Here is a 27,922-nt window from a genome sequence, read left to right as displayed (position 1 = left end):
TGTCATCATTGCATGCAAGCATGCCAATGACACCTCACGCATAGTGGGAAATGAACCTGCCAGGAGCGGGTTCTTTTTAAGATTTGTGTAGGTCACAGCATTTGTCTGCTGCAGCCTCCATCCGGGGGAGAAAGGGGCGACATCTTGCCACCTCTTTCTGACCGTCTGTATCCCCCCATAGTGAGGCAATCACCATCATCTGACCTATTTAATCAATCCATCTCTTCTAGATTTTATCACCAAAGAAGGGCAAGGATGAAACTTGCATGTGGTGGGCCAGAGCGATTAAAGTGTCTTGTCCACATCATCAGGCTGGAACAAGTGAGATTTATTACAATAAAATTGACTAGATGACACACTTGACACCTCCCAAGACTCTGTAATAACTGTGGTGTCAAGTTCTGAGTGAATATGAGTGAGTTTAGCGAGGGGCTGCACCTTCAGTTGTGACTGATTGCTTGTTGTAATGAACAAGAGCATAGCTGGGGGAATCTGCATTTTCCAGTAATGCATTTGAAAAACTATGGCCCGTTCCAGACGGGCGTATAGTATGTCCCCAGGACGTACTAGGGTTAGGAAGGGGCGTCACTTCTTGATGCCCCAGTACAATACCTAGTACGTACTGGGTATGTACAAAATGGCTGCACACGTCCACATGGGGGCCGCCATTTTGACATCACAGACACGTAGCATCTGGATGTTGCGTGGCGCTAATGATGTCGCGAGTGCGCCATTGGCGCCTCGCAACATCATTAGCGGGCCACAAAAAGAAGCACCATTTTGGGGCTTCTTTTTGCAGCGTGGAGGAGCCATGCGGTTTGGACACTGGGGCTCCTCCGCGCTGCAAATGGTGGCGGCGGCAGACCACTGCTTTTAGGTGGTCTGTAACGCGCCAATGTCACTCTTACAAAGATTGCTAAACAGTGCCACATTAACTAATAGGTCCAGTTTAACATATGCTTTCTCCTCTTTTTTACATATAAATTGTAATTTAATACATCGATGGCATGCAATTGCTATGCTGACTCTCCTCTATTAGTCAAGATGGAAGAAAACAATGCCCTGCCCAAGTCCTAAAATGGATTCCTAGTGTCAAGCAAAGAGGCTGAAGCATTCCCATGGAAGCAAAAGCACACTGATAACTGGTGTGGCTCCAACAGACTGCCATGGAAAGGAGTTGCATAATACTTTATTTGCACTGACCTAAGACTGTGGCAAGAAAACAGGGTGAACTGAAATCTTTTCTTTGGGCTAGGCTTCCAGCGTGGCTGCTGGAAGGAAATGGTGGCAGATCGTTATGTTCAGAGGAAAGGTTTCAGGGTTTCTAGTTGCTAATATATATATATAAACACAACCCACAATTATCTGCCCATCCCTATGTTTTCCTCCTGCTTGGCATGCCAACCCAAGCCCACAGAGGAAGTAACCCTTGGCCTCAATTCTGTCAATATTTCTAGCCCTGAACAGATTTTTTTTTAAAACCAACTATTTTTCTTCCAGATTAAGCAACAAACAGAAAACTGATACCATACTATGGAAAAACTGCATGCCAAATTTCTTGAAGATACCAATTTTCAGCTTCAGTTGCACAGTTACAAGAAAGTGATACATTATTATTAAATTTAATAGAAAATTAAATTTTCTGAGTATAGATCTTAATGTAGATGAAATGACACTTCACACACACACACACACACACACACACACGGGAAGTAACAGCAGCTTGGAAGAATCACAAGATTTGCCAAAGAATAATGAGTCTTTGTGAAGTGAGGGGAGAAACAGACTAAAGAGGAAAAGCACACAGCAAACCACTGAAGACTGAACATTGACTTGGGAGTGGGGTGAAATGGAAAAGTGTGATGTAGTAGTGTGAGTACTGGACTAGAACTCTGGAGATCTGGGTTCAAGTTCCTGTTCAGCCATGGGTGACCTTGAGCAAGTCACACTTTCTCAGCTTCAGAGGGAGGCCATTGCAAATCCCACTCTGAAAAAAAATTTGCCAAGAAAACCCCATGATAGGTTTGCCTTAGGGTCGGCATATGTCAGAAATGACTTGAAGGCACACAACAATAATTCTGCAAAAAGGCTTGTTTGGACCCCAAACAGCAGAAGTCCACAACACAACATTTTCTTGCCGGCCCTACTTGTTATTCATTATTTACTTTTTGCATTCATTACTATTCTATAGAACTGGATATGGCAAGAACATTGACTTCCTAATTAGATCTTCCTGATTAGTTTTTTCAGTGCTAACTCAAGACATTTCACTGGCTGAAGCAGATCACAGAATGCTTACCCTCAACCAAGGCCAACATTTTTAAAAGCATTTCTCCTATTTTTATATCAATGCCTGTTTTTATAAAATAAAAATAAATAATAAAATTTTTATTTATATCCCGCTCCTTCCTAGGATCAGGGCGGCTCACAACATATATTAAAACAGAATAGATACAATACAATAAAACATCAAATAACTACATACAATAAAATAACAAGCTAAAAGCCCCATTAGCCCAACCTCTTGGCCACGGAAGAGGAGGGAGGCCCACAGGATTTTATTCGGGGAATGCTTGTTGGAACAGAAAGGTTTTTAAATCCTTTCTGAATTGGGCCAGGGAGGTTGATGAGCGGAGCTCAGTGGGCAGCGTGTTCCAAAGGGCCGGGGCGGCGATGGAGAATGTCCTCTTCATAGTGGAGGAAAGCCTGGCCCTGGGCACCTTCAGTAATTGCTGCCCAGATGTTCTGAGGGTGCGGGACGGAATATACAGGGAGAGGCGGTCCTTCAGAAATCCTGGGCCCAAGCCATTTAGGGCTTTATAGGTAATTACCAACACCTTATATTGAGCCCGGAAGCGGATGGGCAGCCAATGGAGATCTTTCAGCACAGGTGTTATATGGCTGGCCCTGGAAACGCCAGTGACCAGCCTGGCTGCCATATTCTGCACCATTTGAAGCTTCCGGGTTTGGTATAAGGGTTGCCCCATGTAGAGTACGTTGCAGAAATCCAGTCTCGAGGTTACCAGAGCGTGTACAACAGTTTCTAGGTCCCTCTGGGCCAGGTATGGGCGCAGCTGGCGGATAAGCCGAAGCTGATAACAGGTGCTCTTGACCGTCGCATTCACCTGAGCAGTCAGGTGAAGCGACAAGTCAAGAAGCACCCCCAGACTGCGTACGGAGTCCTTCACAGGGAGCGTGACCCCATTCAGGACAGGTGGAACCACCGCCATTCCTGGACCAGGGGAACCTATCACAAGTACCTCCGTTTTCTCTGGATTCAGCTTGAGTCGGTTTTTCCTCATCCAGCCCATTACTGACTCCAGACAGGCCTCGAGAGGAGAGACGCCATCCTCAGTCACTGCATCAGTCGGAGACATAGAGAAAATAATTTGGGTGTCATCAGCGTACTGATAACCCCGCGCCCCATGTCTCCGGATGATCTCTCCCAGCGGTTTCATGTAAATGTTAAATAGCATGGGAGACAGAATGGCTCCTTGAGGGACCCCAGCTTTAAGGGGCCTCTCGTCGGAGCACACGTCTCCCAGCTGCACCACCTGGGACCTCCCAGAGAGGTAGGACCGGAACCACTGGAGCGCAGTGCCCCCGATTCCCACCTCTGCCAGGCGCCCCAGAAGGATACCATGGTCTATGGTATCGAAAGCCGCTGAGATGTCCAAGAGCACCAACAGGGACACGCTTCCCCTGTCGATGCCCAGACGGAGATAATCGACCAAGGCGACCATGGCCGTCTCAACCCCGTGACCCGCCCGGAAGCCAGTTTGAAATGGGTCCAGATAATCAGTTTCATCCAAGACCGTCTGAAGCTGGATCGCAACCGCCCTCTCGATCACCTTACCCAGAAATGGCAGCAGCGAGACTGGCCGATAATTATTGTATTCCAGGGGGTCGAGGGAGGGCTTTTTTAATATAGGTTTTACAATGGCCGATTTCAATTCTGATGGAAATTGCCCTTCCCTCAAAGATGTGTTAATGATCCGGCGTAACAATAAAGTTACCGCCGGCCCCCCCTGGGCCGCTAGCCACGAGGGACAGGGATCGAGAGAGCAAGTTGTCTTCCGAACACTTCCGACAATCTTGTCCACGTCCTCGGTACTCACCGACTCAAACCGATCCAGTTTAATGGAGTCCACGGAGGCTCTGGATACCTCTACTAAACCAGGGATGAGTAAGATGCAGCCCAAGAGACATGGCTGGATTTCAACTCCCAGCACCCCTCACCACTGGCATGTTGACTAGGGCTGCTGGATGTTGCAGTCTAACAGTATCTGGAAGACTGCATGTTGCTTACTTCTGATTGAAACCTTTCTCTGCCATGGTGCTATCTCAGGAGCAGAGTAACGTCTATAAAAGTAACTCTGCATCTGTGTGTACAGATCTCTCTCTCTCTCTCTCTCTCTCTCTCTGTCTGTATACTCCATTACAACACTGTATTCCCAGAGTGTTTTTGGTGAGGGCTGATTAGTTCTCCATCTCTGAGAGAATCAAATTCCATTCCATTGAAGCACTTCAGCAGTACAGAGACCCAAGGAGTGGTAGCACGTTCCTATCTTTCCCCATTTCTTTACAAAGTACATTTTGATTGGCTGACATTATGATAAAACCCTTCTGGACCAGGCCAATACGCATGATCATTATAAGGATAAAATCAGGGCTGAGGATTGGAGTCATAAGTGCTGCCTTGAGATCCTTCCACAATTGATAGGATATATAATTGTAAAAAATAACACTAATAAAATGCCCCATGTACTGGCGGTTGAATTCATTGAAATTTAATGGTGGAGCACAACAAAAGCCCATGTAAGACTTTAAACATCTGAGTATCTGTTGCACTATTGCAGAAAGTGTTATAACTGTATTAGGATGTAATATCTATAGGACTGATTACATCCATATGATTAACTAATGTATTTTCCATGTCTTAAGATTGTTAACCAAGCCACTGGCCAAATGGATTCTTGCTTATACTGCTGAAATGCAAACCAGGAGTTTCCCTTTGTATTTTGAGGAAAGGGCAGGGGGGATCACCAGTTACACCAGGTATTTCTTTAAAAGGATAGCAGTTATGCAAAATACAAACATTTTGCCAATTGTCAGTTGAGAAGCTGTTAAAAAACCAGAGACTGTCAGCAACTGCCTGAACAAACCTGCAAGCATTCTGCATACCCCACAGTCTGTAATGACACTTAATTTTTAATCTGGCTAGTTATTAAATAGTTGCCATTGTCTCACTTTCGGGAAACAATGGGCAAAAAGTTTCCACTTTGTAACAGATTTTGCAAAGGGAATCCATTTACTCATTAGCTTACTGACTTCTCCCTGCTTGAAACCGTTCAGACCATATTTCAACAATTAAGCAGAAGATAAAAGAAAAGCACAAGCCTCACAAGCCTCACAAGCATTATCCTTCTGTTTCTTCCATCCTGGTGGCTCTGCTTTCTGCATCAGGGCTCACCTTTGCCAATTTCCATATGTTTTTAACTGAAAAGGCTCAAAAGAAGCAATAGACTGAACCAAACCACAAATGACAGAACCTCTTTCTTCCATCACATAGAATTCTATAGCTTATTAAGGAAATGTGTTGAGACGTAATCTGGCCCTAAAGCACGGTGGGTGATGCTGTAAAAGAACACAACTGTGTCATTGTCATCCAGAGCTTCAGAAAAAAAAATTATGGTACAGGGATTGAGGAGAATAACCTTCCCAAGCTTTTTAACTACCACTCCCAGTTGGACACACAAGGACAATCTGTGTCAAAAGGACACTCCAAAATGGAGTGATTTGTCTACTTGGTTCTCAGACTACATCCTGGCATCTAGGAGGAAATAGAAAAGGGCCATCTACGTCAGTCCACCCACAATTGTGCTCTTGGGGGATGTCACAGGTGCTTGGGCTGCTGGCTTATAAAACACGTGTCTGCTCCTTTCTAATAGTTCTGCCTCATAACCATTTTTTAAAAAATTGATATCCTACCTTTCTCCCAAAATGAGACCCAAAGTAGTTTCAGAATAAGTTAAAATGAAACAGCTAAAATAGAATGTGGTACAAAAGTTTTCAAAGCATTAAACAATCAGTCCAATTCAAAAATTACTTTAAAACAATTAGGAAAACATAAGGCACTTACCTGAAGATGTGTACAACTTTTATTGTAGATTTTAATTTTAAGAACAGGCATACCTCAGTTAACAAAGCCTCTGACAAATCAGTTCCTTTTTACAAAGTCTTTTTATGCCTGCCCAGGTCCCCTTTTCTTCCCAGCCTGGAGAAACAGATTGTGGCAGTATGTTTACAGTAAACAATGATATATGCTTTAGCTGGGAAAGAGCAGGATTCTGTTCAACCAGATCTTATTATAGTTACACTGTCTGTCTACAACAGGCAAGGTAAACAGCAGCTGCCTCCAGAAATCCTTACTGAGTATGTTTTAATAGCAAAGTAGGGAGAAAAGGGAAGACCAGATAAGTCTGTCTTACCAGTTACTCATAGAAAGTTTTTAAAAGGAGCATAGGTCTATATATTTGGCCACCAAAATGGAAATAAAAGTAAAACGGAGGTTGGTTAAAGAAACATGATGCATTTTTGAAGGTGCAATCTTTAGAAGATTGGAAATGATTTTCCTAATTACGCATGTTTTACCTAACTTAGTTGTTTCATTTCACATTTGAATACATTTGCTGAAACATGATAAAGTGCTCTTCCTTTTTGTGGTGGAGGAACCTATCCCTATTTTTTCCTGTTATTTTTGGTTGTGGCACCACACTTTCTGTTAAAGAAGTAATGCCCAAGAACAAACCTACTTCATTAACTTTATTAACCTGTACTACCTTCCAACAAAAAAAGGAAGAGATTGGAAAAATTATTTCTGGGATGACAACTCTCAGAATCACACATTGACTCGGGGATTCTGGGAGTGTTAGTCTAAAAACAGGTGACTTTTCCAGGGCTTGCTCACAACTCCCAGAGCCTCACAGAATGCCTGTAACACAAGCATTCAAGAATACAAAGCCTCATCTCAGCATGCTGGCTTACTTGAACCATATGTACTGCACCCACGTTATGTTTATCAACCAGCAGAAGGCAAGTAACAGGATTTTCTGCAAGAAGTCTACATTAACCCCCCCATTGCCACACTATATGCTGGTGCATTGTTACATGTCTGTAAATGTTTCCTGGAAGTAACTGTTCTCACAGATCTATCCTTGTAGGGCTTGTCAACACTGCTGGTGGCATGTCTTTTATGCAGCTCTTAAATCCTTCTCCCCCCCCCATTCAGGCCCAGGACACTAAACTGTATTCTTTGCATATGAATTATCTCCTACTACCAAACCATCCACTGAACAAACAAACTTTTGCCCTCTTCAGCACTTCATCACAATCTATATAGTTCCATTTATCCACACATGTACAACTTTAACTGTAGAGTGCTAATCTTAAATAATGCTTTTGAGCAAAAGGACAACCACCAACGTCTGATCCAACAAACATTTTTGGAAAAGCTGGCACTTAACTAGCTAAATTCTGCAGTGAAATAAAACAAAGCAGACTGTAACACAAAATGTTCCCAAAGAATTAAGAGAACTTCATTCATTCCATCCAAGAATGCATTTAAGCATTTATGTAACATAACACGCCAAACCTCATAAAAACTTCATGGTCAGCATGCCTGAGTGCAACTGTTCAAAATGTACATGTTTGGAATCTATGTTAAGAGAGGAGTTTATCTTTGTTTTGAGCAGAACTAAACCTCATCCACTGTTTCACAAAATGCAAGGCACACAAATCCAGAAGTCAAGCTGAAATTCATTTCTTCTCTCAGACCCCCTCCATCTTAAAAGAAAATGTCACACACAGAGACTAGAAAAGATCTTAGGAAACCCATTAAACAAGACTATACAAAGGTGAAAAGGTCACACTCCCAGAATCCCCATCCTGCATGGGTTGTTACTGATCCCATATGACAAAGTTCTTTTAGTGCTTCTGTAAGTTTTAGTAAGCTGCAATTAGGCTTCAGCCAGTACGATGTAGTGGTTTGATTTTTGGTCTAGGACTCTGGGAAACAGAGTTCAAATCCTCACTCAGCCACAGAAACTCAGTGTGGGCAAATCACACTTTCTCAGACTCACCTCTGCAGCAATCTTGCCAAGAACCTTTTTAATAGGATCATTATAAGTTGAAGGCACATAACAATTAAAAATTAGGAAGGTACATGGTCATCTGTGATGAGCAAACATTGCTGCCAGGTGACTGAGTATATCCATGTGAATACACAGAAAAAGACCACAAACTGCTGTCAGAGAAAATGCACAGAAAGAAGGCTGAACCACACATACTGCAGCATCAAACCCACTTCTCCATGGTGCAGTCTTACACTAGTACTGATATATTACATTCAGCAAACTGAGCTGAAAGGCAATGATTTGTCCTTTGTATTATGTGAAAATTAGCATCATTCAGACTTTATTGAACTACCAAGAAAAACAAAAAAGGTCCAAAACACATTTGGCTGTTTACTGTATGTAAAGACATCCATGTTCATTTACCAGTGAGTAGCCACCCAATATGCTGTAACATTGGACTGTGACTCTGAAGACCAGGTTTCGATTTCTCATTTGGCCATGGAAACCCACTGGATGATCCTGGACAAAACACATGCTCTCAGCCCTAGAAAACCTTGCTATAGGGTCACCATAAGTCAGAAAAAACTTGAAGACACACAACAAGAAGAAACCTATTACTGGATTTTAGTTTCCTATGAAAAGGTTTGTGTATACCTCATTTTAATTTCTGCAGTGTAACTTTTGAGACAGCCAACATGGTATAGTTTGAACACTGGACTATGACTCCCCTGAACAGGGTTCAAAGACCTGCTCAGCCAAGGAAACCCGGTGGGTGACCTTGGGCAAGTCATACTCTCTCAGCCTCAGAGGAAGGCAAAGGCAAACCTCCTCTGAACAAATCTTGCCAGGAAAACCCCTTATGGCCTTGGGATCATAAGTCTGAAACAACTTGAAGGCACACAACAAACATTTGAACTTGTATATAATGTTTTATTTTATATTTTAGCAGAGGTAGTAGCCCTTCAGTGAGTTCCCTGCTGGTCCAGTTCAGGAAAGGAGTAAGACTGAAACATAATACATTCCATATCAACAGACATCTGACAAATGAAGGTGACCATTGGGGGAAAAACTAATTGAAGGACTGCTGGGCAGGACAAAAGGGAGCCACTTGAAACCACACCAAACAGTCAGGCCTTTACTGAATGAACCCTTTGATTACTTGTTTCCACACTAAATCTGTCCACAAGCTGTACTAAACCAAGGGCTTATTTTCTCATTATTTTAATTAACCAAGGAAAGCACCTAAGTTTGCCATAGGCAGGAATAGCCATTTGCTTGATGCAACAAACCATTCAAGTTACATAGTTTTTGGATTGGGACACACTGTTTCCATCCCATCTGAGTGAAGCTACAGCTACCATTGTATATACCTAGAGTACAACATGACAGAGGAACCTGAGAAGAGGTAGGGGGCTACCTCAGAGCATGATGTGGGTAGCCCTATAACCAGAGTTTTTAAAAGTTACTTTTTAAGACAATTCTTGGACTCCCACCACCAAACTAGTAGTGGCCCTTGGACTACAACCTGTGCCATCACCACCCTGCAATTCAAAATGTATCAGCAGCAAAGCTTGTTCTGGTTAAGGATCTCTGCCACTAGGCCAATTAAGGTGCCACTGCAGGATTCAAAAATATAGATATATTAAAAGTAATTAACTTGATGGCAAATAAAAACAACAATCCAAATAACCTCATGCACACACTCCAGGGCTCTTTTAGTATACAGCGCAACTTGGCATCTAAGGCAAAAGAGGAACAAACCAATTTTTATCTCCTTACCTGTTATGTTGTCATTAAAAAATTTTATGAATCTATTTCATATGAGTTTTTGTCATTCCAACATACATAGAGACCACTTTTCTATTAAATGGTTCTCTAACTTCTTGGACTCTGGTTAAAATTAATAATTTTACCACATACATTAATCAAGATATGTGGGAAATATCTGCATCATGTAACTCACTTTTCCAACAACCATCACTAACTCCTTGGTAGATTTTATTCACCTTCCATGGAGTCAGATATTATCTATGTTGTAATTTATAAAAGCTTTCTCATAGTTCTGGCACAATGTAATCAAAAGTGTATGTTTCCAAATGCATTTCTAACTATCTAACAAAATACCTTTTTGAAAACCAGTCTCCCGTTGTGTGTGTGAATATACATCATTTTTAAAAAGGCACCCTGTTTCAGTTTTACCAAGAACCTACAGCTAGGCTAGAAACAGCATGCCTACATTGTGCAGAATTTAAAGTGACCTATCAACATTTCTGAGAAAGAATCACAAGACAGATGTATCACACTGGCACTGAATATAAGTAGCTCCTTTGTGTATCAGTCAGTACAACCTAAAATGTATCTGCTTCCTCAAGATTAGTTATATTTCTAGAGGTTCCCAGCAGCTCCTTTCATTATTCATTATCATTACTATCTCTTTAAATTTATTTAAATAGACTTTTGAAGCAAGCCATTCTCCATTATTACAGCTGCTTTTAAAGTTGCCACATTCTGTGAGTAGGGAGCATCTAATGAAATATAGCTTTTCGCAGTATATGTTAATCCAACTATGAAAATGAAGGTCATCCACACACAAGAAATGTAACAGCAGAACCTGGTCATGAGAAAGGCATTTGAGTTCCTTTTGGAACTGTAGGGGAACAAAAAATAAGAGTCAGACTATCTGAGTTATTTTTCATCTGACTTCTTCCTTTCTTGAGGTTTAAGAGGAAAATAGTTTCTGTGGCTTGTTGAAATCAAAAGGGAAAAAGCCTCTGTATGTTTACCATGTGAATCATCGCAAGTATTTTTGGTTTCAACCACCGCTAGAGTCCTCTGTATTTAGTCTCTCTAATGCTAGGAGGATGTATCATTGAGGAATCTCTACATTGTTTATTTAGACTTACGTGTGATGCTGCTAGCATCACCACTGTTCTGGGAGCCTTACAACAGACATTTAGAGGCAAATCTAAAAAGTAGGCCATGTAATGCAAAATGCAAAAATCCTAACCTGCTGGCAGTTACTGGCTTCGTAACAATTACTACTCACTTTTCATTCAAAGAAAACCACATTCCACTTAAAGAAAGCATTTCACAGGAGTAGATTTTCGTTCAAATGGTCCCACATGTGGCACGAGTATATTAATAAATTAAAAAGACAGACTTTTTTGTTCAGTCTCTCCCTAACACACCTCTGTGCAATGCAACTAGCATACATAAAACTTATGCTTATACATTTCATTCAGAAAGTTACCACCTTGCAACCAGACAGAGCCAAACCTGTCACTCTGCAGGTTCAAGCAACCTGCTTCAAATGGCAAAAACTGATGTCTAGGGGACTTAGTTTTTTGAAGCAGCAGCCTTAAGAGTGAGGGTTAGGCTTGACTTTAGATAAAATGCATTTGGTCAGCATGACAACCCTGACACTAGGTGCATCCCCCAAAGCTGTGCAAAATGGAGGCTTCAGTAGCTGATCCAGCCCAAATGCTCTTCAGACCAGTGAGCCACATTCCAGACACGCCAAGAAACAGCTGGGAGGAGGGGAAATGACAGGACAAAAATGGGCCCAAGTGAAAAGAAGTATAGCAGATTCATTTCCCTGTGCACCACAGTGGTGCAGGTGCTGGTGCATACTGTTATTGTTGTGTGTCTTTAAGTCATTTCCAACTTTGGCAACCCTAAGGCAAACCTATCATGGGGTTTTCTGGGGCTGAGAATGTATGACTCACTTAAGGTCAACCAATGGCTTTCCAAGGCCGAGAGAGGAATCAAACTCTTATCGCAAGAGTTGTAACCCAACACTTAAACCACTACACCATGCTGTTTCTCCCACAGTATTTAAAAGCATCCATCTGGTGTCCAGATAGCAAGATGATAAGCAACTAAAAATTTATAAAGATTTCACTTTTTATCTGGCTCACCATTTATCTAGCACCTTTTATCCTTAATATTGGTTTGCACTTCATCAATAATGGCTTCAAATTATTTTGGGGACACAAGTCATTTTGTTACTTCTATTTTACAGGCTGGAAAAGAAAGGTGCTTATTTCCTCCCAACCATTCATAGCTACACAAGGCCTTGAAACACTACAGTGTGATTTATAGTCTATGGATGTTTAGACTAGAAACTTTACAATAAAATAATTTGAAGTATTTAAGCACAATTTTGAGATCTCTTCTCCAAGCTACAACATTGCAGAACATTGCAAAGACAAAATCAACTTTGGATGGATCTCCTAAATGCTTGACAGATGATATACTCTTCAGTAAATAGTATACTGTAACGGGTAGCAGATAATATATTCTTAATATATACCAATACAGGTTATATTTTGTTAACATACAATGCTACATCCCTTAGTAGAATGCCGGAGCTCTCCTTTTTTTCCTTCCCCTGTTTGTTTCTGGCTAGAACAAAGAAGTAGGAAATTACCTGCCTCTGTCAGTAACCCTTTCAGCCCAACTCCTAAGTATGTTTACTCAGAAGCAAAGCCTCCCAAGTTCAATGAGATGCTTCCAAAGTAACTTTAGGATTGCAGCCCTAAAGCAGAAAACGGTCAAGATGCTGAAACAAGCAGCCATAAAGATTACAAATGTGTCTAACGTCACATGCACAACACAGCATCCAGTTTCAAATGCTTATCAATGATCACAAATCAGGTGGAAAGAAACCAGCTTTGGTTTGGGATTAAGTCCTCAAGTTTCAGCTGTGACATCTGCTTTCAGGCTCCACAAATGTTTGCTTTTGCAGAAGGCTGGGAAATTAAATGGACTGTTGCCATAAATGTAGATTTCATGAAGGGGAAAAAGCCCAAAGACTAATGATTTCAAGGACTTAGCACTGCAGGATTACTGCAAATTTAAGTTAGAGTTTAAGCATTTGTTCCATCTTTTGAAATGTTCTGGAAAAACAGTAATTTCCAAATTATGACATCTGTAGCTGAATGTTAGTAGCCCATTTGGCAAAGAAACACAGCTGCTATAAATCCCAATTAGCCACTCAATTCCCAATTTTGTGAAAAAGCAAGATATAAATATAACAACAACAACACACTTAATTGTGTAGAGTGGCCCCAAATAATCCAATTGACAGTCACAATTTATTTATTTTATGTTATTTTGAAATGACATTTGGAGATTTGTTTTTGAGCTCTTCTGATCATGATCTGGAAATTCCCTCTTAGCACAGTCAGTTTTTCTAGTCAGATAACATTGGGTCCATAGCTACATACAGTAAAGAAACTCATACTCTATAAGGTTATTTGTAAGGTAAGTATGAGCTAAGTATGACTTCCTCTCAAGTATGCCTGAACATCCTAATACAGGTCCTTTTCAGAGAGCGAATTTCTTTTACCATCAGCATCAAGTGAAATTGTGGGCTTTAAGAGATCTTGATGCAGTTATACTTATCACGTAACAAAGTTTTATCAAGTCTAAATCTGAAATTTATTTATAATCCCTGCTTTAGTTAGGGAAAAACACATTTATGATGATACTTGGATGGGGGAAGTTAAATGTGATTTCAAAAACACAAGGCTATATATATTAGCAGAAGACAAAAAAGTAGAAAGTTGGCTTGTATTATATTCTTGCAATAAAAGTCATTCCCATGTTCTTAGTAAATTCTATCCTGTGTAGTTTTCATCAAATATGCTGACATGAAACATTACCAGTTTTTGTTTTCTTATTTCTTACACTGGCAAAGTCCAGATTACTTTTAGCATTTGCACACCAATGTGACAATAGATAACTGAAGACTTTTATTATTTTTCTCTTGGTAGTAGCTTGAACTATTTACAGCCCAAATGCAGCAAATTTAATCAAAAGAGCGAGCCAGTGAGGACAACAGGATTTAGTCCCAATTATGTGTGTCGTGTATAGCCTAGGGCACAGTCCCACAGACAGTTAAATTACTTGAGTCTCATTGACAAGGGCAGTTAAATAGCCTGTTTGTAGCATTTAGTCCCCAAGATTTCTGGTGAGTCGAGTTTTAAGTAATATAGGTACAGAAAGACTTTTGCCCAATTAGGTATTTTAAGCTCTTTAAATCAATACAATTTATTTTAAGGTCATACTAAAGGTCACCACAAACTAGCTAAGAGTTTATCAAGATACTTCTGAAGGGTATGCATAAGCCCGTTTTACCATATATGTTACACTATGGGTCATTCCATCAACCCACACCTTCACAAGACCGTTCAACACAGATTTCATGTTTTCTGAAATTGCTATGTCTGAAACCTGTTGTGCTTCATACAGGCAAGCAACACAAGAATGCAGGACAAGGCTTGTCATGACAACTAAAGAAACTCAACTTTCTCAAAGGCTACCTGACTACAAGTGTCCCCAGCAAGATGATGAGAACAGAAGTGAGAAGAAGGGAGAATTATTAGTTAAGGCAAGTTACTACTCTATTTTGGTTGCAATTTTTATCACTGATGGGAAGAATATTTTGCTCAACTAAGTGCATATATGGAAAGCACTCCAAAAGGCGTTTCATTCTCACTTCTTCAGAACTTTAATTCTGGCTAGGTCAATGAATGTGACCAGAAATGCCTGGAGCTAAATATCACATCTACTGGAAACGGAGGTGTGCACCGGAAAAATATGGGCAATGGAAAACGAAGAATCAGAAAGCATGTGAGGAGTCCTTATTTTAGCCAAAGTGCTATATTGGCAAAACCTTGCACAGTAAAATCATCACTCTCTGCCCTCAAGTAATTACCAATGTATGGCAACCCAAAGGTGAACCTAACATGGGTTTTTCTTGGCAAGATTTGTTCAGAGGGGAGTTGCCTTTGCCTTCATCTGAGGCCGAGAGTGTGACTTGCCCAAGGTCAGCTCAGCACTGTAAAATAGTTCATCTTTTTGTGTAACTCGATAGGTAAAGATTAGTGTTTCAGCTCTGAAAGTTAGTTTAAATCCAAATGTCTGGATGTGAGCATTCAGTAGTCACTAAGACCACAACACTGCTATCAGAATGTGCCATACTCATCAAAAGTGCATAAAGTGCCAGCCTTGCTTTAAATTTACACTTAGTACCATTAGGTTTCTGCACCAAAATGCAGCAAACAAACTTGTACTGACTTAAGCACTAACAAATTTTATATAGCATCAGTTTTCATGGACTATGGCTACTTCCATCAGATGTGCTGCTTTCCATGAAAACTTGTGCCAATAAAAGTTGATCATCCTTAAGTTGCTACAAGACTCCTTTGTTTGTTTCACTGTACCACGCCATGAAAAGTGGACTAAAAGAAGACAACTGACCCTTATTTCTGTTGGAGTGGTGGTGGTTGCGAGTACTAGTAGAATTAAACCATTAGGGAACTTCAGGCATAAAGCTTGACCATCCAGTTTATTTTCTAGCCTTCCCTTCTCCCCTCCTTAAATTTATACATCACATTTAAGCTTGCAAAATCTCCTCTACTGCCATGTAAATAAATCCTCTTTGATCCACACTTCAATTCAGTTATTATTGTCTCCAAACAGTGAAACAGTAGGAAGGTGGTCTCAAGTGTTCAACTCTCCGTGCTTCCAGCTGCATAATGAACTGAGCTGTATACTTTAGGTTATGTGACTGAAGCGTTCAGTTGCTGATGGCCATACCTATTGTGGTAACTGACACCACAGCCTTAAAGTACATGCACTTGGAAGTAAATCCTGTTAATTTCCAACAGAACTAACTTCTAAGGATTTCACAAGGTCAGTAAAAATAGTATCTTTATTAGGACCAACTGACAGTCATCATGCAGGCAAGAACATGAGATGGTGGTCCTAATAAAGGTGCTATTTAAAGAGAGGTAGGTAGCTTACTTGATCCTATGGATTCAGTTCTAATGGAGCAACATGGCTGTCCAGTTTTTATGTCCAAGAATTTTTCCATCAAAGCTCTAGTTAGATTTCAGAAGTGAACAGGATTATAACACAAGGATACTAGTGTAAGACGTCACCGAAATGAAATCAGTGAGGCAAATTGTAGTGCCCATGCTTGGCCAATAATACTAATATATACAAATTCCTTGTGAGTTGTCACAAATGCAAAGCAGAGTTTTTTGGGCACCTTGAAAACACTAGGCAACAGGTTGGAGCCCGGTTTCATAGGTGTGTGAGCCATTATCCACTATTTGCAAACAATAATGTACGTAGACAAAAGGCTTGAGGGTTTTAATGGTATAAAATCTATTTTTAAATGTGTTTCTGCATTTTTAATTTGTTGGCCTTACTGTTAATTGCGTACATTTTTAAAAGAAACTATCCCTCTGTAGAGAGGAGGGCAGGTCCCTGCAACCACTTCAAGCACTCCTAGTGCATGAAAGTTGACTGTATGCCCCAGTGAATCAACTAAAGCGTTGCTAGAATCTTCCACTTATCTACTACTCTTCCATTTGTGGCTGGTTTAATAAAACCAGCATTCAAAACTTACTTATTGCACTTTTATACCCCCTTTCTGCCAAAATGGGACCCAGACTGAAGGCAAAGGGATCACCCTTTAAATGCAACAACAATTTCTTTTACTGTTCTGATCTATCAGCAACCACAATACAGGAGCAGCCGCCAAGCACTTCCCACTCTGCTGGATCTCCTTAGCTGCAGCGGGAGACTAAATACCCCAAAGGCACCACATCTCATCTGATCTTGGAAGCTACCCAAGGCCTGGCCTGCTTTGTACTAGGATGGGAGGCCACCAGGGAATAATACCAGGGGCTGTTGACTATTTCTTAGCCTGGGCAAACCTAATGGGGTTGCCCAAAGTCAGCAAGGCAAACTGGATGGCACACAGATAACTCACTTGGCCCCGTCTCTCCCCAGATCTGCTAGGCATGTTACACACATGACTTATGGGCATACAGCCCCTCTGTTATGTCTGCAAAGGGACCATCCTTGCAGCATCTTTTAGACTAACCAAAGGAAAGAAGTTGGCAGCGTGAGATTCCCTACCCTTCACTCTACTTCCTCAGATGCATTTGGTGGAGTGGAAGCCAGGGACAGACATAGATATGCTTCCACTCCACCAAATGCATCTGAGGAAGGAGAGTGAAGGGTAGGGAATCTCATGCTGCCAACTTCTTTCTTTCAGTGAGTCTCAAAGGTGCTACAAGATCTCTCCTTCAAAGACCCAGAGGTGGTAGCATGAGCTTTGCTAAACAGGAGCCTCCTTCCTCAGATGGAGTGGAAAGCCTACAGAAGCTCAATGTTACCAACTTCCCTGTTTCAGGTAGTCCCTGAGAAAGATCCCTTTCCATACTGAGAGACATACAGACATGTCCCTCAGGCAGCAGTGGGCGCAAGTCCAGGAAAGTTCATGCTGCCAACTTCTCTCTTTCAGGTAGACTCCGAGGTGCTGCAAGAAGATCCCTTTATGCATAATATTGAATTTGGCTTGATATTCTCCCACACAAAGAAGGGCTCGTGCAAATCTGCCTGTTCATTCTCCATACCAGCGATGCCTCTGAGGAAGGAGGCTCAGGTCTGGGGAAACTCCTGCTACCAACCTCTCAGAGGCGCTCCAATGTCCCTTCCCATGCCCACCTACAGAGATGCCCCTCGGGCAGCAGTGGGCGCAAGTCCAGGGAGGCTCAGGCTACCGGCCCCTCTATTCTCAGAGCCTCCCTTGGCAGACCCTGCTTCCCCAGCCAGGCTCCTCTACTGTTCAGCCTGGAGAAGAGGAGGCTAAGAGGGGAGATGATGGCCCTCTTTAAATACTTGGAAGGATGTCACACTGAGGAGGGAGCAAGCTTGTTTTCTGCTGCTCCAGAGAACAGGACCCATAGCAATGGATGCAGGTTACAGGAAAAGAGATTCCAGCTCAGCATTAGGAGGACCTTCCTGACAGTCAGGGCTGTTCGACAGTGGAGCACACTCCTTCCTCGGAGTGGAGGGAGTGGAGTCTCCCTCCTTGGAGGTCTTTAAGCGGAGGCTGGATGGCCCTGCTCTGCCCCCGGGGTGCCCTGACTGGGAGTTGCTGCATGGTCCCTTCCCACCGCCTCCCTTCCCCTGCTTCTGCTACTCACAGGCGCTCGGCGTTCCGGGGGATGCCTCGGGGGACGCCTTGGAGGCCGAGGCCGTGGCAGTCCACGTTGGGTCCGGAGCAGGTACACTTCCCGGGGCAGCCTCGGCTGGGCGGCAGGAGGGCCAGGCTCCCCAGGGCCAGCAGCAGCAGCCCCAGGCGCCGGAGGGGGAGCAGGAGGAGGCGGGAAGGGCAGCTCCCGGAGCCCGGCATGGCTGGCCCCCCCGAAGACCCAGCAGCAGCGGCAAGAAGGAGGAGGAGGAGGAGGACTCCCAAAGGGACCCCGGCACAATCTCAGCCCCGGCAGCCCGAGGGCGAGGCAGGCATGGCTGGCCCCCAGCAGCCCAGGAGGATCAGGGGCAACCTGCCCAGGTGAGCAGAGCAGCAGCAGCAGCCACCGCCTCCTCCTCTTCCTGCTCCTCCTCTTGCTCCTCTTCAGCAGCAGCAGCCGCAGCCCCCAGGAGGCGCCCCCCGAAAGCCCCGCGTCATGGCCAAAGAAATGGAGGGGAAGGAAGGAGGCAGCCAAGCCCTCGCAGCCCAAGGCGCCCGCTGCTGCTGCTGCTGCTGCCTCTGCCTCTGCCTCTGCCTCCTGGCCAGGCAGCACCACAGCCCCCTCCCCTCCCCTCCCCAAAGAGCACCGCCGCCCCTGATTGGACGCCGCCGCCCTGACGTCACCCAACTTTGGAACTTCGGCAAAAGGAGGCAGGAAAGTTTGGGGAGAGAGAGCGGAGGAGAGCAGCCTCGGCGCTGCGGCCAGGAGCTGCCTTCTAGCTCAGCCCCTCTTTCTGCAGGAGGAAGCCCCAAAGGTCCTCCGGGGGCAGCAGGGCTAAGAGAAGAGGACGAAGCAGCCTCCTTTTCCAGCGCCCGCCCTCCAGTTCAGCCTTCTCTCCGGGAGCAGGACTAAGAGACAAGAGGACCAGGCGTCCTCCTTTTCCAGGACCCATCCTCCATTTCCGCCGGTTCTCCAGGAGGAATTGCAGAAGGAGCAGCAGGGCTAAGATACAGGGGGACCAGACTTTGCCCTCCTTTGCCAGGGCCTGTCCTCCTTTCAACCTTCTCTCCAGAAGCAATCTCAAAAGGTCCTCCACTTGGAGCAGGGCTGAGACAGACATCCTCCTTTTCCGGGGCCTGTCCTCCATTTCAGCCCTCTCTCCAGGAGGAGTTCCCAAAGGTCCTCCATTTTGGAGCGGGGCTGTGCAGCATGCCTTTATATTTCTAGGAGGGGTTTGAGCTGTTCTTGGGTCCTCTCCTCCCTTTTCTTCAAGGTCCTGCATTTTGGGGTGCCTGGTCCTCTTTTGCGGCGAGGCCCTCCAGTCACCCTGGGATCAAGGTTGCTCTGGTTCCCAAGATAAGAGCTTCCCCAAAGTCCTTCCCATTGCTATGTATGGTTTGATGTATGGTCTATGTATGGCTTGAGTTTTGGATTGCAACTCTAGAGACTAGGGTTCAGTTCCCAGTTCAGCCATAAAACCCACTGGGTGACCTTGGGCCAATCACACTCTCTCAGCCTCAGAGGAAGGCAAGGGCAAGCCTCCTCTGAACAACACTTGCCAAGAAAACCCCATGATAGGTTCATGACCTTAGGATCACCATAAGTCAGACATAAGCATACAACAACGAACAACAAGTGTCAAGATCTATCACTGAATACCAAAGTTGGTTGGGTTCATGCCATCGTATTTCCCATTGCTGTGTACGATTCTGAAGGCTGGACAGTGAAGAAAGTTGATAGGAAGAGAATCAGTTCATCTTGAGATGTGGGGCTGGAGGAGAGCTTCCTGGATACTATAGACTGGTAAAAGGACAAATCAATGAGTTCTAGAGTAAATTAGGTCTGAACTCTCCCTAGAAGCCAAGAAGACTAAGCTGGGACCGTCATGCTTTGGCCATATCATGAGACAACAAGACTAGGAAAGACAACATTTGGTTCGATAGAAGGCAGTATTTAAAAAGAAAGAGCACATTCCAGATAGAGAGACTCAATTGAGGTCATGGCCCTGAGTCTGCAAGACCTGAGCAGGGCAGCTGAGGATGGAGTGACTTGGAGACCTCTCATCCATAGGATCTCCTTGGGTTGAAGTCAACTCAAAGACAATTAACGAAGAAGAAGGCATAGCCCTCAGGTTCCAGGACCCATCAGCATCGCTGATGACAATGTCTCTTGCAGGTCTCTTATTCATAGTAGGGCTGACATAAGTCAAAGCTGACTTTGCTTCAATTAATAACAACAAAAAGGTCAAAGGGTGCCTCTGAGCATGGACAGAGTGTCTTTCTCTTACTACTGAATTGCCAGGCTTCACCCACCAACTGGCATATGGATGATTTGAACCTCTCCTCATCTCATTGTCAAAGCGGCCATTGGGCCACCAGATCACCCTGCCCTGCCCCAATCTCAAGTTTGGGATAAGGACTTCTTTCTTTACACAGCTTTCCTTGCTAATGTCATTTTAATTGTATTAAAATATACATATAATGACAGCACCCCTGTTTTACGAAGACACTTCTACAACCAATTAATCATTAAATGCCTATTTAAATGAAAAAGGCCTTCACATGCTAGCGAAAGGAGAGCAAAGGTGCCGCCAGCCTAGCTTTCCATGGGAGGGAATTCCATAGCTCATAGACAGAGACCTCATAACCCCAGCCTGAGGGGTATATTTCTGATGATTATGGTCCCCTGTCCTCACAATAGTATCTTCTTCTGGCCTCCTTCCATGATGACTACACCTGGTCTCTAGGAAATGGTGCCCATTGAGGCTGGAATGGCTTTGGCCAGTTAGTTCATCACTGCAACATGATGATGCTCCAGGCTGTTGAGTGTGGGGGACAGTTACAGAGCAGATGAGGAGTGTCACATCTGGGTGGCCACGATGACAGCAATGCTTGTCATGATTGCCATACTTAACAGCACTGTTAAAAGGCACAACATTTAAGCGAGTGCAATGGACTAATGGAAAAATCAGGTAAAGTTTCCACATGATGTAAAATGGTTGCTCTGGTCCCATTGTGGCATTCCCTCAAAGACCTGATCAGATTTGATCAGAAGAGCAGTGAAGTATTTCTCCCTTAGTCCTTTCAAGGAATTTTCAAACAAGAGCCTTCATTTGTGGGAGAAAGTTTTCACTACTGAAGGGCTCCCTTTGTGGGAGCAGCCACTGAGAAGGCCTTCTCATATTCTCACCAGATGTGCCAACAGAAAATCCTGCTTGGTGGTTTTAAGAATTGGGTATATTTGTATGGGGCAGGGATTACCAACCTTTTTGCCTCACTGAGTCCTTATTTCTATAGTGGAGCCCCTAAGAGGCCTACCCTATGTCTTACAAGTTAATGGTGTTTAGGAGTATATATAAGAATATATTCTTATTCTTTAATTTCATTCAATTGTTATTTCTTTCATTTTCCTGAACTGGCAACAGACCACCTGCAAAGTGCATGCAGAGCCCTAAGGGCTCCTCAGAGCATTGGTTGGAACCACTGGTATAGGGAATTCAGATGGTCTGGACTTAAGCCAGCCTTTAAACAGCAACCAGAGAGGACCTGAGAGATCTGATATTAAATGGATTTTCAGGGGTATTTCCCACCAAAGACCAGTCCCCTAATCTCTCCCGCAAAGTTTGACTCCTATTCAGCACAGTGGCTGAATAGTAGATTGGCTGAGGAGCCACATAAATTATGTAACACATTTTGATACTGAGACCACATATCCTTCCTCATAGTTATCTAAAAAAAGGGCAACCTTAGATTCTGTTATAACTTGGAATTACATGTAATATCCTTTGGTAGGACTGGAAATAACTAAATATCCTAAGGGCATCAGGCCCCAACTGATCTTGTAAGCTAAGCAGGGTCAGCCCTGGTTAGTACTTGGATGGGAGAGTGCCAAGGAATACCAGGTGCAGTGGGCTACATTTCAGAGGAAAGAACTGGCAAAACCACCTGAGTATTCCTTGCCTATGAAAACCCCTATGAAATTCATGGGATTGCCATATGTGTTGACAGGTGACTGGAAGTCAAACACACACACACACTGGAAAAGAGCAATGTCTCTGAACACACGTAAGGTGTTTTAGTGGACCAGTTTAAGGTGCTGGTTGAAAGCATGTTCTGCTAGCCCATTCACCTGTACAGAAAAGCCATTATTTCTGCTGTAGTGTGATCCCAGGCATGTTTCCTTCAGTGTTGGCTGATGATTCTGCTGTCAAGAAGAACAGATGGCATCTCTCTTCTTGTTGAATCTTGCTTCACCAGTAACCACAGGACAGTATCTTCTGCTGTTCCTGAGAGCAGTAGGTTAGCTTGGGAGGGGCATGTGATACATGCTAGCTGAGGGATTCTGGGAGCCATAATTCAAACAAGTAGTTTTTCTAAGCTCTAGAGTCTTTAAGTAGAATTAAGCATCCCTATTTGTTTAAGTTAGGCTTAGGTATACCTGCAGAAGGAAAGACAGAGTGTTTGCTTGTTGATCCATTATGCTTTAGGCTTGGTCCTTTTTCTGTAAGGTATGGAAAAATAACAGTAATAGTAATTGTAATGATATTTATTTATTAAAATATTTCTATCCTTCATGTATAGCCATAAATATCAGGATAGCTTAGAGTGTAATTACTTTAAACCCATATTAAATGTAAAACAATAAAAGTTTTATAGTCTAAGCCATACACAATTATCTAACAAGTCAGAACAAGTTAAAAGCTTGTACATGTACAAATTGGATAAAATCGTTAAAACCCAAAGGCTTTAATAAAAAGCTGTGTCTTAACTTGGTGCCAAAATGAAACCAACATTGGCACCAATTCGGCCTCTAGGCATTCCAAAACCAGGATGCTACAACGGAAGAGGCAGTAGTCGAACATATTGATCTTCATTACAAGGTTGGTGTGAGGATGATTGAAACACTTGTCACCCTGGACAGCCCTTAGACAGTTCTGGATGTCTGGGGCTTTGGAGATGGCACCAATCAAGCACCTTAAAAACAAGCTCGTAACTTTTCTCTCACATTTCTTTTGAGGCTGCCAGTGCCACATCGGACATCAGATGCTGTGTTGGGGAAACAGAGGCATACCTTTCTCCATTCTACTTGAGATCACCAACCATTCCACTTTCCCAGGGAGGAAATGGGTGTATGTTCCACACAAACTTATCTGTAATAATAATAATAATAATAATAATAATAATAATAATAATAATAATAATTTATTATTTATTTATTTCCAAAACTGATCAAAGCGGTGCACAACAAAGAATACAAAATACAATAATCAAAAATAACAACACGATATATACATAACATTAAAACTTGACAATAAAAATTCAATCGCAATTTAAAACCATAAAAACCATATCAAAGCCAGCCGAGTTGATAATCAATGGTACAAGATACATATCAGGGGGGAAACCACACATATCAAGGCACATGGGGGAAAGCTTGACGGAAAAAGAAGGTCTTGAGTCTCTTTTTAAAGAGATCCAGGGAGGTGATGGAGCAGAGCTCATCGGGAAGGGTGTTCCAAATTTGTGGGGCCGAGAAGGAAAAGGCCCGCATATCTCGCAGTTGGCACCCTCAGCAAATTCTTCCCGGCTGACCTGAGTGTGCGGGGCAGGTTATATGAGGAGAGGCAGTCCTCCAAGTAACCTGGGCCCAAGCCATCTGTAGGCACTGAGATAGCCTTCCATGGAGTGGAGGATACTCTTTTCCTGAGACAGTACCAGTCCAGTGCAAGATTCAAATGTTAATGGAATGAGGGGGTTTACCATCTTGTGTTTCACCTCAGTAAGCAAAATGTCTTGGGCCAGGCCTCAAAGCAAAGGTATAAAACAATAGGTTTATCTGTAATAATGTAATCAAATTTCAAAACACATACATAATTGTTTTTATGTTTCCCATTTCCTAGTAGAGATTCTATGGGTCATGGACTGACCTCAGAGACCTGGCTAGTTTGGATTAAGCTGCAGGGTTGGCAAGAGATAATAAATACATTGCAAAGAGAATTTGAAGCATTCTCACGAGCAGTAGAAAATGGAGATCATAACAGATTTTATAGTCACATATTCATTAAGGTACATTGTGGCATTGATGAAAAGGGAATTATGTAGCTTCTTAAAAGTCTTCATTACACCACAGTTCTCTAAACATAAGTTGGTTTCAAGAACAGTAATTCTCCACCATTCTACTGTTTTGCAGATCTAGGGGCCTTTTCACACTGGGATTTTTTTTAGCTCAGGAGTAGGGTGAGTGTGCATTGGCTGATGCGTATTCACGTTATATCGCACTGTATTTTCACACCCGGTTGCTTTCCATGGGAACCCCTTGTGTCCTCCTTCCGCGGGGGATCTGAACTGAAGCCAGCTGGCTCCTCATTTTGGCGAGTCTGCCAAATTAGTGGATTGACAGGATCCGCATTGACGGCCAGTTTGAAACCTCTGCTGTTTGGACTGGTGTGTAAATCCAATGTGCTGGTCCTCCTGAAGACCAGCACAAGACCACCGGGTTACAAATTTCCCATGATGCTGCGCTGAAATTTCCTCCCGGTGGCCCTTTCCACTTTCAGGAGAACCACCGGGGTTGGGGAGCGATTTTTCCATTGGCCGAGATAAGGCTGAAACCTTTTGTGGAGGGGGGGGGAATAAGCATTTCGCGTTTTTATTACGTTATTATTGTCGCGTTATAACTTGGGTATATATATATATATATATATATATATATATGCTCTTTTCTGGTGTGTGTGTGTATGTGCGCGTGTGTGCAGCAATTCTCATGATATAACGCGCTAAACAGTGACCTTCTTCTTTACCCCGGAAGTTTAAAAGGTCGTGACCCGTTCAGAGCCCCACAAAGCATGCGCAAGGCTGCCGATGCGAATTGGTCAATACACATTGTATTGGCCTGGTGTTGTAATCCAATCTGCACTTGCCTCGCTTTGCCTGAATACGCATCACACTAATTACTGCCGATTTGAACCGACTCCGCAACCCCTCAATTTGGAAGGCCACCCAGGTGTGAAAATACAGCGCAATATAATGTGAATACACATCGGCCAATGCGCACTCACCCTACTTCTGAGCTCAGTGTGAAAAGGCCCTAGGAGAGATAAAAGGAAGTACTTCTTTACATTCAGCATAGTTAAACTGGAATTCACTTTCATATCAAGTTATGATGGCTGCAAACTTTAAAAGAGGATTGGGCAAATTAATGGAGATTGAGCTCAGGTTCATGGAAAATGACTACCAGTCATGTTCAATATGTATTTCCTCCAGTTTTAGAGGCAGTATGTTTCTAAATATCAGTTGCTGGGGTCACATAAGCAAGAGGGTGCACAGCTCCAGTCTGCTTGTGGGCTTCCCAGAGGCAACTACTTGGCCTCTTTGAAACTGAATGCTGGAATAAGGGCCCATTCACACAATTATAGTGGCATTATTGCACTTTAAGTGCCATGCTTTTGTCATCCAGAATCCCAGACTCACAGATTAGGGAGGAGCATTTATAATTTGTAGCCAGTGCACTCCAGTGCCTTACCATATTATTATTCCCCAGTTTTCATAGGATGGAACCATGGCAGTTAAAGTAGAATAATAGTTCTATAATAGTGTAGTGTGAAGGGACCCCATATACAGTAGCTCTTGGGTCTAATTCTGAAAGGCTTTTTTTATATAGTGTGCATATGCCTAAGAAAACCCTATGCAATTACTGGAGTGACCATAATTCAACAGGTGACTTGAAGGCACATTGTTGCTGTTGTTGTGTGCCTTCCAGTCATTTCTGATTTATGGCAACCCTAAGGCAAATCTATCATGGTGTTTTCTTGGCATGATTTGTTTAGATGAGGTTTGTCATTGCCTTCCCCTGGGCTGAGACAGAGTGATTTGCCCACATTCACACAGTGGTTTTCATGGCAGTGCGTGGATTTGAACTTTGGTCTCCAGAGTCATAGTCAAACACTCAAACCATTTAGCCATGCCTGCTCTCTTTGAAGCCATATATACACACACATATATCATACTATAGTTCTGAGGACCTTATTTTATCCCTTTATATGCCAGTTTCTTTTTCTCATCAAGCCTTCCAAACTAATGACTGTTCTTGAATGAGAACAGATAGCTTCTAGTTTTACTCTTAACAGATCCAGCACTTCACCTCTAAGATACATAAAATACCCCCACCCCTGAGGATATGCAAAAGTCCATGTTTTCCTTGCTTGGGTGCATATTTTCTCATCCAGTTTCTTCCAGGCACACATCTATCGTTAAGAGCACCGAGGAAAGCCACCCAACATGTTACTTTTATACAGAATTCTCAAGTTTCAGAACTTCCAAGAAAATCACATTTTTGTTATTTTTTATCTCCACTCTTGTACTACCCTCTGGTGGTGGAAATGCTTTATATTTTTAACCAGTCTTAACTTTTCCAGTTGGTAGTTATGAAGTAAGCACAATACTTCCCAACTCATCCCTACTCTGTAACAGCCCCACTGCTGAGTTGAGGCATTAAGTTAGATCAACTTTCATGCATCATTTAATATGTACTTATAGGTTTATGTTATCTGATACAATTATACAGTTTTCTGTTCACAAAAAATACTGTATGATGGAGTATGGGATCACTGTGACAGGAAAGAATTCCAAATGGAGTGCTTGTGGGGAGCATCAAGCAGCTCCAATAAGTTCATGGCCTCATTCTCATAATTAATTTTAAAAATGGAGCCATAGGTGCACATTGCATTAGACATAACATGGTGGTGGTGTTACGTCCGATCAAGTCAGCTTCAACTTAAGGTGACCTCCAAGAGCACCAGTCATTAACAGGCCTGCTTAGGTCTTGCAGATTGAGGGCCAAGGCTTCCTTGACTGAATCAACCTGTCTCTTCCTCTTTTCCTACTGCCTTCTGCTTGTCATTTCCAGTGAGTTGTATCTTCTCATGATGTGTCCAAAGTATGACAGCTTCATTTTAGTCTGTTTGGCATCTAGGGAGAATTTCATATTGGCATTAAGGAATAAATAGTTGATTTAAGTGACAGAATGCCATCCATGTATGTGGAGCTTAGGACCTAGTATTAAAGATAGAGAGCAGAGAAACAGGAATGGAAGAAGAAAGAGTCAAGTGAAACAAAGGACAAGTGTCAGAAACTGCAGTTACACCTGTTGAGGTTTTTCATTGCAGTTCATGTTCAGTTTGATGAGGATTCTGGGTGAAAGCAATTTGACAGGTGCTGTCTTTCATGCCTCGGCATGGCTTCCAGCCGCACCCTGCTACACCTCCATCTAGAATGATCCCATCTATATTCTGGTTGGTCAGCAGGTTTATCTCGAAGTCATTGCTCAGCAGGTTTATCCACTGCAGCTATATTTGTTGACCCTGTCACCAATGGGCAGGACCCAATGCCATTAAACAGACACTGAAAATGGATTTCATTAAGTACACGGTGCATAAAGTGAATTTATACAACATCAAAGTGAATTGTTAGGTAAAACTGGAGACATATTTGATTTTTCTAAACCTTACACAAAATGGTCACTTAAATATATCCATTTCTTCCTCCATATTTTTTTAATTGTACTCTACTTTTAACAAATGATCTGCTTTAATATTATAGTAGTTTGATTCCTTTTTAATTGTCACTTTGTAAGTTTTTAATTGTACTGTGTTTTTAGACTGAAAGCCACTTTGAATCCCAATTTTTGGTAAAAAATGGGGTACAAATTTCTAGGTTATAATTACTATATGTTCATTATTACCTGAGGAATTATTTTTAAAGATGAAACTTGTAATGAATATTATCTCCCGTA

General features: G+C 42.7%; 1 protein-coding gene across 1 annotated transcript in view; it reads right to left on the bottom strand.

Moving 5' to 3' along the window:
- The window catches only part of SLIT3 (slit guidance ligand 3), a 612,784-nt gene extending 594,076 nt beyond the window's left edge, over positions 1-18,708 (bottom strand). Inside the window, 1 exon segment of the mRNA XM_042452193.1 lies at positions 18,146-18,708. Within this exon segment, the coding sequence (XP_042308127.1) occupies positions 18,146-18,354 (209 nt within the window). The 5' untranslated portion in view covers positions 18,355-18,708.
- Positions 18,709-27,922: the final 9,214 nt, after the last annotated feature.

This window comes from Sceloporus undulatus, chromosome 2 (genome assembly GCF_019175285.1).
Source record: "Sceloporus undulatus isolate JIND9_A2432 ecotype Alabama chromosome 2, SceUnd_v1.1, whole genome shotgun sequence".
NCBI classification, from domain to species: domain Eukaryota; kingdom Metazoa; phylum Chordata; class Lepidosauria; order Squamata; family Phrynosomatidae; genus Sceloporus; species Sceloporus undulatus.
The sequence above is the reverse complement of the archived record's forward strand: the minus strand, read 5'-3'. Positions and strand labels throughout refer to the sequence as shown.